General features: G+C 41.2%; 1 protein-coding gene across 2 annotated transcripts in view; it reads right to left on the bottom strand.

Moving 5' to 3' along the window:
* The window catches only part of mle (dosage compensation regulator mle), a 133,494-nt gene that overhangs the window by 99,947 nt on the left and 20,719 nt on the right, over positions 1-12,828 (bottom strand). Inside the window, exons 1-4 of one of the 2 annotated variants that reach the window (XM_070523100.1) lie at positions 10,721-10,809; positions 6,759-6,805; positions 5,137-5,273; positions 129-227 (exon numbers count right to left, since the gene is read on the bottom strand). In XM_070523100.1, coding sequence (XP_070379201.1) covers positions 129-227; positions 5,137-5,273; positions 6,759-6,789 — 267 coding nt within the window. In that variant the 5' untranslated portion in view covers positions 6,790-6,805; positions 10,721-10,809. Of the gene's footprint in view, positions 1-128; positions 228-5,136; positions 5,274-6,758; positions 6,806-10,720; positions 10,810-12,828 lie in introns of those variants that run through there. The other variant, XM_070523096.1, reaches the window with a different exon arrangement.

Here is a 12,828-nt window from a genome sequence, read left to right as displayed (position 1 = left end):
GCCTTTGATGCAGCCATGCAAATTACTGCGTCACTCTTGCAGTAGGGTCTTCTCCCTCATGCAATGGCATATATCCGTAATAGACTTATACTGGCAGCATTCATCACAAGATGAACAAGCAGACTTACGTTTTCTGGAACACAGACAGCTTCAATCTTCAAAGCTCTAATGGTCTCGGCCATTTCTTCAACAACCTCTGGTTTCAACGTGACTGCATATGGCTCCAACTAAGAAAATAAAAATAAAAATGAAATAAACAAATGTGAGTGCTGTCAAGTTTTTGTCTGAAGATCATTTGTAAGCTACAAAGTTTACGCACTAAGTCTCAAACAACTGACCAAATAGTCTGTGACGTGCTGATGGCAAAAACACACAAATACAGATCAAAATTACAAAGCTATAACAAATAAAATTAGGGCTAGCAAATTATGTTTATAAAGAGTAACTTTTGTTTTTCAATTACTGTACAGTAAAAGCACTCTAATATAATACAGACTGGGAAAAGCTTCAGAAAGGTGTATAGAAAAAAAGTTATTCCAAACAGAAACTAATGCAGAGAAAGGCACTCCATTCCGCAATACATTTGGCCAGAGATGACAGAAGATGCAAAAGTAAACTGTGCTTTTCAAGCTCATTATGGAAGCTTTCAAAAGTGGCCTTGTTACCTCAGCCTGTATCTGCAGGATTCTTTTTTTTTTTTTCAACCTCTTCTTCAGCAACATTTTATTAGCACGTAGGCAAGGCTTAAAAAGGTCATAGGAATGTTGGGCACAAATAGAGCAGGGCTCCCCTATCTATTCTTACACAAAAGAATCCCCTTTAAAATTCATTATAATGGTGAAGGTTCAGCAATTATACAAATTCAAAACTCTAACCCACTGAAGTTATTCTAGACATAACAGCTGTACGTCAATTTATCGTACTGTTGCAGTAAAAAACGAACAAGTGAGCCAGAGAGAAAAAGTGAAGTAAGCTTCCCAGGAGACTCCCTCAGAGCACGTTGAAAGGAATGGAAGGGGATACAAAAGAGCAAGAAAAAGAACTTTTCAGCAGTGGATGCAGTATGTGCCTTATTGCTCGCATCCTCAGCTACCTATCAATTCCTTGAGAAAATGGGGATGATACAAGGAAGTCATACACAACTCATGCATGGTTCATGGCACAGCAGTTCAGCAGGTGCCAATGACGCACATACATGGCACTGAAGGTATCGGTGGAGCATGTTTAAGCCCTCTCAAAGTTGACATTATCAGCAACCATAGCAAATTGATGGCATTAACCAACCTTAACGGCACTGAACATGTGCTCCTTCAGGACTACTGGAGAAGCATGCATAACACCTAAGCAACCTTGGGAAAGCTGTCTTGTCTGCTACAGAGGCAGCATATTTTTTAACAATCCATTTTTCAATCTTTTCGCCCTTCATTACTGGGTCAGATGCTACGTGCCGTTACTACTGAAATTAGTCACTCCGCATGCAGCATCAAAGTCAATGATAAAGTGCAAGAGGAATGAAAAATGAAATGGATTGTCAGAAAGTATGACTACAGTGCAAGAAGAGGCAACCAGTTACACAATTATTGTAATAATGTACTGGTTCTACAGCTGCTGTGTGCAGTTATGTACATTATCATTGCTTTTTATAAGTTTTAAGGTAAATTGTGATGTAACAAACTATTGATATAATGACCAGTCTTTGCGAAATTGTTACGTTCATTATACAGAGACTTGGCGGCACTTTTGAGCGTAGATTGAGATAGTTTACTGCAGAAAATAAAAATGGCATGGGCGACCAAGTGGGAACATTACGCTACCTAAAAGTCTTTTTTAAGTGTGAAAGAAGCCCACGAATACACGCAAAGTACCTCAAGCGGCCAGTCATGCGGCAATTTTGTGTGCATTTGGGGGCTTCTTTCACACTCGGAAAAACACTTATGTAGCACATATTGAGCAACAGAAAGCTGTATCATGAGTTTTTCATGTCACTCTACAATTTTCTCATTGACACTTTTCATCCAATTATAATATTTGAGAAGATCCAATTTTTTAAGACTAAACTGAAGAAAAAAAATTTTAGTATCTCCAAGTGACGGCAAACAACACTACCTTGGTTCTGTCCAGCTACGTGGCATTCAAATATTTTTAACCTTTGGCTAAAGTTCGCTGGGACACCCTGTATAGGCAGTAACATCTATCGGAACAAGTTAAAATTCCGTTTGAGAGTCAGGGTGCACCTTTCTCTTTATAGTTAGCTGATCCATGTGATAAGATAGCCTCCTTCCAATGACTGGCACATGATCATGCTCGCAGTACACAGTGTTCAAGGTTGGGTCCTTATTGGGAACACAGCAGATATGCGCTGCCCATAGGAGTTCTCAAACCCCAGTAAAACATGAGAAGTAAACAACAACCAATCGGATCAAATTGTGTTCCTTCCAATAGATTCTCAAAATTTAGCGATGGTTTTCTTTTGAGCAATGTCACTTGTATTAGTGTAAATGCATGACTTGTAAACAAATCGAACCATTTCTAATGGAATTTGGCTGTGTGCACAGTGTCAGAAAGCAAACTAGCAGTGCTGTGGCCAAGCCGAATGCTCCAAATCTGGAGCAAGCGCTGCTTGCAGTTGCTTCTAAATTTCTTGCAAGCAAATGAACTGACAACTCACCATGCTGCATAAAAAACATGTGCTTAATGTGCTCAACTAAGGCATGCTATCAAAACGATATGTCACCTTGCAGCGTAACATGTCATGATCAATTCCAGACCTACTGAGCTAGTTATCGTTCCTGCTACGAGTATCAGCACAAAAAAGTACATTGGCGAAAATGTGCCTGCTGCTTAAGGAATTATTAACACTAATGCTGGGGCAGAAAACTAAACTATCCAAACTACATAAAGCTTAAGTGTACATCACTGACTTATTAAAGCGCCTGCCTAAACAATGTACACTGCGTGACTTGAAATGACAGGAACGTATTTAAGATATATTTTAAAAAAAGCAATGGTCTACTCGCCGGGAACAACGAAGTAGTCCCAAGTTAAGTGTTTCATAACAAATCACCACAGCGTCAGTCACCTTTTCTCAATGCACAAGTTTTTTGTCCATGTCGCTCTCCGTAGATCGTGCCGTCTGCTATACTTTCAGGAAACAATGAAATGAGGAATTGTTGTCTTTACATCGCTATGCCATGCCATAATGGTACACAACAAAATTCTTTCAACATCTGTTCTTTTTTGTTTTTTCGGGCTTGTGCTTTGGGGCATCATGATTTGAGAACCACAAGGCAATGCTTCGGTGCACGTTGCAATGTTGGAACCTACGGCTGAATTCAGATAAGCTGGTTCTCAGCACAGCCGCTAGGGGGGGCGAGCATTTAATTGAAGTCACAAATAGCCCACCTCGGAAATTTGGAAAGTAGAGCGATGGGCGGCTTTCGCAGGAGTGAGTGCAATTTTTGTTAACCGTTTGAATTTTGACTTTTTCACCATTTGCAAAAATAAAATGCTGCTGTAATAGGTTGCTGCACTTGTGACTACTGCAAATCCTTGTACTAGATTTGTGACAATGTGCTGCCTTCTTTTGGCCGTGGATGCAAGCACCCACAGCACCACTATTGCCTCCAAGAATGAGCTACAGCACGTGCCACTTGATCATAGAGGCCATGGAGTCACTTTTCTACTTGTAAGAACTGAAGATTTAGCTGCACAATGGAAGGTACAGAAAATCTTATATTAGAAAAAATTTATTGCATTTCAATATTTAATATAAGGCCAAGAAGCTACGAACACTAAGGTCGTGTGAAAAAGAATCCCTTTTTTTTTTTCGTGCTTATGCAGCATGAGAGTGCCAAAACGTATTTTTCGCCATTTGTTGTGAAAAATAAAAAATATAAATCGCCGTTTTATGAGGAAAACAATGCTTGTTTCAGTCAATACAAGACACACTCATTCAATCAGAGGGGCTTTCTCTATTTACATTCAGTCTGTCCCTTAAAGGGCCCCTCACCTGGCCCCACAGCAAATCTTGGTTATACACTGGAAGTTGTTACGTGTCCTCTAGGGAGCGATCTGCCACGAAAATTTTTGTAATCGGCTCATTAATTGCAGAGATAGAAACAGTTCAGTGCCGTGAACCCATGATTTCAGGAGGCGAGCTCCACTGCATAGCGAGACACTCTTTCCACTCGCCCAGTCTAGCCTCCGCAAGCGAAATGCCTACCCTGCATTCTCCCATACCAGACCTCGAGGATTGCATGACACACACGTCACGGGCGCGTCATTAATTTTCTTTTTCTCCTCAGTTTTTTTTTCTTTCTCCCCCTTGAGGTGCTGCACACTTCCGCTGACAGCGTTGTGCGCGAGCTGTTGTGATGTCGTGCAGCAGCCAGCAGCGTTTCGTGCAGCAGCGCATGATTTTGTGCACTGTGCACAAGGACACGTGACTAGCGGCATAATTCAATGCTACATGAATACTGACGCAGAACAAGTGGATAGCCCAGCATGATCACACACTGGAACATGGTAGAAAATGGCATAGTTTTGGCGCCTGCACACGCGACTACACGACCGTGGGAACAAGCAGACAAAGCGGAAGTACATCTCTCTTGGTTCAATGCAAAGTAAAACAAAAAACATGCAGACATTCCATTTGTGTGTTTTGTTATTTCTCTAAACTTCACTTCGTCAATTCAAGCAACAGATCACAGAAATAACAGATGTTGCCTTGGATAATTCTCGAAGTCACGTGTCACCACGAGCGACGTCACACTGCGGACACGACTACGTAGGCGCACGGACACGACTACGTCACCATCCGGCTTGGAGCGCGGTCGTCGCGAGGAAAAGGGAAAACGCCGTTCGGATTGACATTTCTTACCTTTCTGCGGCGCGTAGCGATGTAATTCTTTGCAAATACAATCGTTAGCGCACATTGTATGTTTTGCATTCATTAGCTAAAGATGGCCAGGCCTGGTGAGGGGCCCTTTAATGTATTCGGATATTAGCACTGTGAAACAAAATATATGGGTGCCTTCACTGCAAGTGCACTCACAACCTCTCACAATGATACCGTAACAAGAACATAATATTCACCACAGCTTGTAAGAACTGAAAGTATAACTTTATATTTCTAACCTTGCTTTCAGTCTTCTTCTTGGCAACTCCTGTGTAGGCATCAATAGCACCAAGATGGTACAGCTGACGCACTAAAGACAAGGCACATGACTTTGATGCCATCTGTTTGTTAGAGCCTTGCTCTTTTGCCTGAATTCCTAAAAAAAGAAAGAAAAGAAAAAGCTTGAAAATTCAGTGTAGATTGTTTAGACCCACATGATGCTCCAAATATTTCAAACTGAACCTGCCATCATCAAATCTTACCAAAGAGAAGCTATTAAGAGTACATGGCACACAAATAAGTTATCAAGGTTTGATATGGAATGAAGGCTGAGAGAGTTTAGTAAAACATTGAGCAATATGTATGGAGTCCTTCTTGTACCACCTAAAATTTCATGCTGTCTTTCAATTACGTTTTTTATAGCCCCTTGGGTGCTTGTCTCAAAGGATTGCCTAATCTTTTTATACAAGCACATTAGTGGATTTCTGACATTTATGCAATTCAAAAACAAACAGTAATAGTCAAGCTGTGTTTGCCTGCGCCAATATCTGCAAAAAAAAAACAAGCGTGAATCTCACGCATTCTGTAATAGTTCTAGTGAAGGTGTCAAAGCACATCTACATGTCACATGCAGTTAAGAACATTAACCACATTAGTAAAAAAAAAAGTAAGAGTCAGCTAGCATGTATCACTGAATTTCATTTCAAGCAAAACTGTTACATTTATAATATGTGCACAGGTTCAGAGAAGAAATTAATTACTGCTATTTGAAAAGCTGTGTCCCGTTAATGTGTTCTGCACATAGTCGCACATCACGAGTGCATGCAGTGTGCCAAGCCACCCATAACAAAGTTGCCTTCTAAAGCATGTTGCACTTCGATATGTTCAGAAAGAGGAAGCTTAGAACTGAAAAAGGAAAAGCCTGAAGGCCAGATATTTCAATTCAACCCCAGGGTTTGTCAAACGCACACATTTGCACTTACATGTGAATACTACATAATCTTTTCTAGTTCATAATGCACAACTTTTACATTGAACAAGTGCATCATATACATAATCTTCTCCACAAAATTCTTTTTGAATTCCAGCGTACACAGAGTAACCTGTCACAAGCACACAGACTACCATTGAAGGTAACATCTCCAGAGCATCAGATAGCGGCAGGAGTTTCAGAAAGCAGTGCTGCTCTTAGCACCTCCACAGCAGACAAACCAACAAATGATGAAGGAAAATGTTTACAGCATCAAATATGATCATTCCAGCGCTCGTCGAATGACTATACTTATTTTGTGTGTTAGCATGATAGCTTATAGTACTCATTGGTCTCAACAGTATAACAATTCCTTTCTTATCATCCAATACCCACGGCCAGCCCATCCTGGCCAGACAAAGTGTAAAGCGGAATAGAGTAGTTACATTATCCCAGCCCAGAATATGGAAAGCTTATTGCTTCATAAAAAATTATCCTCTTTTCTACCTGCCATTTTCACTTTATCAGCCTGTTCTTTGCATCACTGTACACCGAACTGCAGAGCAAAGTTTAATCAATGCTTACATGCCAAGTAAATCTGTTTTATATCTGAAAACAATTGCAGGCTATTATAAGTAGATGGTAGAAAGTGGAACGTTTCCTAGTACTTACTCATGTTCAGCTTGCGCACAAAAAATGCCATTTCTGCAAAGAAGGTCCTAAGAAGCAAGAAATACAGAGCGTTAGTACAATAAATCTAACTATAACCACACACATTTTTAAAAACAGTGCATTAGGCTCTTCCAGTACAGCAGAAGCTAAGCCACAATGCATAGAACAGACCACATGCATCACAGAAGAACAAAGGAACCAGTACAGGGGTAAGCATATTTTAAAATCAATCACTTGTATACAATTTTTATACAAGAGCAGAAAATGCCGGAAGTCCAGTCCTTCTATAAATTATGAAAGAATATAAACATGACAGCATTATTAGTGCGATCTTTCACCGATATTTTAACACCAAATCCATATTTATACTTTAAGCCTAATAAAACTGGGAAGAAAAAGAAGCTTTCCTGGGCCAGATTCCTATGTGTTCTCGCGTAAAAAATTTTAGGGTTCAGAGGCACCACTGTTCTACAAACCGTGTAAGGACTCTTCCACAGTCGCAAAGCAAATACATGCTGTACAGTTTATCTACCTAGCTCGGCTGAAAGCAGCCAACTTGCACTGGTAATTATAAATGGCTCTCAAAGCATTATGATACGTTTTTCCCTTGAGAGGAGCAAGACAGTTTATAGACAGTGCAGTTGAGATGTCTTTTCCCAGCAGCACCTCAGTGTCAGTGGCGGAAGTCAATGTGTGATAACATATATAACTGATCTAAAAGTTAATTAGTAAAACAATAATATTACAGCACATGTTGTAACGACACAATTGAGGCTGTTCAGTGCTTGTATGGTCATCTCTTCGCGCTCACAAGTGAGATGTGTACATACTATCTTCTCACAGCAATGTTCACTGCAAAATCTAGACAGCACTGTCCATGACCTAGAACTGTGGACACTGGTTAACATACCTTCACCTGGCAACATCAAATGAGTATATGCATAGTTATAGCTCATGCAGTGTACAAAGGACCCTACAGAAGATTTGCTGCCTAACTGAATGACACACTGCAAACCAACTTCAATGCATCAATATGAGTGCCAGGTTTACTTACAAGAGAAATGGAAACCAAAGTGACCAAATGGAAATGCTAAACATGTCCTACTTATATGGGTACTGTCACACTGTCCTAATGGTACTCCCTTATGTCTCGCTTCCATACCCCTCACCTATGGCAATAAGTTGCAGTACACCTTCCACACTGACATAGGCCCACTGAGTGCCAAAAAGAAACAGGCAATATCACCTTGTTAAATCACCAAGTATTACTCTGCCCACCAGTCCCATTGTAGGACACTGAGTGCATAGAAAAAATGCAACACTAACTCTACAATGAAAATAAACATGACACTTGAGCATCCACACAAACAAAGCCCTCAATGTATTCCCTGAGTCACAAATTTAATTTTAGTTCTCACAAAGTGTGTGTGTGGGGGGGGGGGGGGGCATAAAATGGTATACTATTGGCAGTTGGTGTACCATTATTTCTGTCATGCATGAAATTTGAAGGTCTATCTCAAGTAGTAAAAAAGGAAGTTGTATCCCAAGTCCTTCGTAAATAGAGGGCGGAAGCTTGAGTCATCAATAGGAACAATGAAAAAACATTCAACCCTCTCTGTAATGTGAAAGGGGGCATTGCTTTGGCAAGGAAAAATGCCAAAAAGAGGGTCAAAGTGGGCCAGCTCTTACATGCAGAGTGTCATGCAAGGGGGTAAAGCGCGTGTCACATGGCACAACAATGTTCTCCATGCAACATCACCAGCCTAGATTGCAGCTGTTGGCCCTTCTTTTTATCACAGCTGCAATCACCCACAAGCCTCACCTTCCCATCACAAGTGCACAGTTTGCACTGCTTTCAGTAGCTTGAAAACTTGTTATTCACCATCAGTGTAACAGTTTTCATGTCAACAGTGCCTAAAGACCAGCTCTAAGTGCAAGCAGCTCAATCAAAAGAAGTGAAAATAGGGCATGTTTGAGCTAGTTCATGATTACAGGCAGTGTGATCGAGGACAAAGAAGAAAATTTGCACAGGACATCATGTGCCCATTCATTCTTTTGTCCTTGTCCTTCACGCTGCCCATAATCATGAACACATAGAATCACCAATGTATGGAATGCTAAACTGCAGTTAGTGAAAGCACATAATGACTAGACAACATTCATATGTGTTCAGTTGAGCAGGGTCAGTGCTTCTTGTATTATCGGTAGCAGTTGTAACCTAACTGTTGCCAATTCACTCTACTTCAAATTATCCAATACTTTACTTTGCATTTGAAATAATTTTTATTCTGCATAGAAAGCATGGATTATTTCAGGACATCTGAACTCAGGTGATTTAACAAGATCAAATTGACAAATACTGAATTGATAAAAGGTGATCGTATTTACTTTCCTTTCTTGGATACACAGGGTGTTTTGTTTTAGACAGCACAGATTTTTTATATAGAGCTATCACCGTGAGACACCTGTCTTTTTCTCATACGAGCCCTACAGCGTGGCGGAAATACTTTGCCATTGCTTATATCACAAGAAGCCAACAGACACTGACACCAAGGGCAACATAGGGGATATTACTTGTGCTTAATAAATGAAATAAAGAAACACTAAATTAATGGAAATGAAAGTAAATGAAAAAACAACTTGCCGCAGGTGGGAAATGATCCCACAACCTTCTCAAGGTTGCAAAGGTTGTGGTATTGTTCCCCACCTCCGGCAAGTTTTTTTTTCATCCACTTTCATTTCCATCAATTTATTGTTTCTTTATTTCATTTATTAAGCACAAGTAATTTCCTCTATGTTGTCCTTGGTGTCAGTGTCGGTCGGCTTATGATATGAATAATAAACATCGGGCCCCTCAGTTAACCCCGTCGTTGTTTTTTGCCATTGCTTAACTTACATTTAAAAGACTAACATTTTTAATTAACTATTAGTGCCTGAAGGGCAGTGTATAAATTGCAAATTTGAAGGCAGTCACACTTTAATGCACTTTCATTTTTCGAAGATCTTAAAGATCCTTAAAAAAGAAAGTTAAATTATGGGGTTTTACGTGCCAAAACCACTTTCTGATTATGAGGCATGCCGTAGTGGAGCACTCCAGAAATTTTGACCACCTGGGGTTCTTTAACGTACACCTAAATCTAAGTGCACGAGTTTCTTTGCATTTCGCCCCCATAGAAATGCGGCCAGCGTGACTTAAAAATCGTACCCAATTCACAATATTTATCATCAAATTTCAACGGTAAATCCAGGCAATATCGAAACAGAGTGCTGCAGGCACACAGAAAAGGCGGCCCCACTATCATATCAGACCGAAACGCCCCACGATGACAAGAACAAGGAAGTTTGAAACTGAATGTCTCGGTCTGTCGCAGCACCTACTGATTACGGCACACTTTGCCTGGCAAGCACGTGCTGCTGTGTGTCGGGTCAGGATTGGCCGTGGCATGCTATCATTCAAACTTACCCCCACACTTCTTCACAAGTCACTACCACCAGATGCGCAGAGGGACGCACTCAGTCTCGATATTCCCTGGATTTGGTCTTCAATTTCAATGATAAATAAATTGTGATCTTTTTATTTCTAAAAAATAGTACGTCATAAATTGTGATGCCCTACAATTTTCTATATAAACAACTGGCCATAAGTTAATAACCATACATTTAATTACCGAATTTCTCTTAGTCTTTTCAGAGTGGCGATGTACTTCCGTCTCGCTGTAGAGCTCATATGCAAAGCAACAGGTGTCCCACGGTCATAGCTTTCGTTATTTAAAAAAGTCTGTATTGTCTAAAAAAAGAAAACTGTATAAAATAGTACAGCCCTAGTAAATCCTCTAAACTCTAAATCTCAGGGCACAGCACAAATCAGTGACATGTCTGCAAGACTGGTGTTACATTTGACCCATATAATCAATATTTAATTTTTAAAAATTAAGCAAACAAAAGCAAGAACTGCTGCATACCCAAACAAGGCTCACCAGCTCTGAAACCACACTTTCAATGTCCAGCAGCCATGAGCTGTGCAACAAGATGCTGCCTCAGCATCTCGTAAGCAGGAGCAGCATCCAGCCACCTGTAGAACACACAAACCAGCCCAGCAGTTTCAGTACAATTCTTTTGCCTTCCAATGTAGCATCATGGGAAGCTGCTGGGCTGGTCCGTGTTCTCCTACCTAGTCCTCTCAAAAAGCTTACCTAGAACAGAACTATGCCAGTACTGGGTTTATACCTCATGCAGGCAAGTAGCACGCAGAAAAAAATGTATTTATGAACCATAAAATTCCTCAGCCAACCCTGATGAGCTTGATTCATTCACTCATTTTAAAGCAAATAACTTTCTTTGGCTCATTTGCCCATTTTTGAGGTAGGGAATGGTAGGACTTTCATTGCCGATACAAAGGCACCAATGCAAAGGGCACGTGCTCTCTTGCAAAGGAGTTGCAGGGCGTGTTTGGTGTTGAAAGCCAACTATTACAACTCTCTAAGACACATGTGCTGTAATGCAAGAGCTTTCGTGCATCTGAAGGTTTAGATGCTGTAGTGGAGGCGTTTGGGTAGGACAGCCCCCCTCTCTCCCACCGTTAGTTTAAGATAAAATCGCTTCTGAAGGGTCCACATATCTTTAGCGCAATTCAAGTCACTCGCCCCCTGAGCGGGGGAGTGGTGACGTTACATACACCATCACTGTCTTTTACAGTAATATCTCAATATACAAACATCAGGGGACCGCGGCAAACTATTTATTTTGAAAGGTCATTACAGTGAAAGCCCCAAAATTAACCATTTGACCCACCATCAGTTTATAAGTTGTCACTGTATGAGCTATCCATGAAAATGCCACTGCTGGCTCTCAGCCTGTGCTGTTGCAATTTTTCATAGATTCTGCCGCTACCAACCCCCATATATTCAGTGGCGCGTGCAAAAGGCGCTGACACTGAGAAAACCACAAACAATGAAGCAGCTCCATATTGCCTATAAAGCGTAACATTTCTTCTTGTTTGTTTTTCACATTCCTTGCCGTGGACACCGCAACTGTCTTACTCGAAGCAGACACCTCAACTATCTCTCAAACAAGCGCACGTAAACGACATCATCCGGAAAGTGCGACTGTGTGGCATTCCCGCAAGCGCGGAGGTTAACATTTCTTTGCAGACGCAGCTGGTACGGCCACAGAAAGAAGCGTGAAAAAAGAGGCACGCACAGAAAGACGGGCGAAAAAACGGAGAAACATGCCTCCGTTGCTAGACGACACTTCTTTGGGCGGATCATGCACTCGGATTACCTGATGCATCGTCACCTCTGCAATAAAGTCCCCTCCCAACGTTTTTTTTCCTCCGACGCTGTCTTGGGTTTCCCGAACCCATGTGCCATGGCGTCCGCTTTTTGCGTCTTGTTGTCTGCTAGCCTACTGTTCCTGCTGCCGTAAAGGAGACACGGAAATCTAAGAATCTCCAGAATTTTGAATATTAGTTTGTACTACTAAGGCATTAACATGACACGAAAACTGAATAACAATCATTATTCTGAAAAGTTCGTTAATGTGGTGTTCGCAGTAACGAGGTTTCTCTGTACTGCCGTTGGCGAGTAAGACGGCGGCCAACAGATGGCGCTACAGTTTAATGCGCAAAACGCGGCCACGGAGGAAGCCGAGCCAAGACAGAGCTTTGGATTCAGCGCTGCAGCTGCTTTTGGTCAAGTAGCGTGGGCCGCAACATGACATAGACATGGAATTCTCTGCTGCTTGCAGTTTACGAGTTTCATGACCCAGCAAAACCAGCACAGCACTATGCCATAACGAAACTACTCAAACAAGAAAGCACAGGAAGCGCAGAGTCGAGCGAAAACTAAACCTTTCGACCATACATTGTTGTCAGGGGTAACGTCAATGAGTTCTTTTTTATAAACATCAAACAGAGCTGGACAAGTAGCATTTTCTTCCGTCTTATACTGCAATACAATTATCTTTTTTATTAGGAGAGGTTGTGTACTAGTGACAGAATTATAATAAGGAGTGCATTCGTCATTGGGCTAGTACTTGAAAGTCCTGGGTGAGTTGTAAATTGTGCCATTCA

The sequence above is a fragment of the Dermacentor albipictus genome, chromosome 1 (assembly GCF_038994185.2).
Source record: "Dermacentor albipictus isolate Rhodes 1998 colony chromosome 1, USDA_Dalb.pri_finalv2, whole genome shotgun sequence".
Lineage (NCBI taxonomy): Eukaryota > Metazoa > Arthropoda > Arachnida > Ixodida > Ixodidae > Dermacentor > Dermacentor albipictus.
This window is presented reverse-complemented; position numbering and strand designations above follow the sequence as displayed.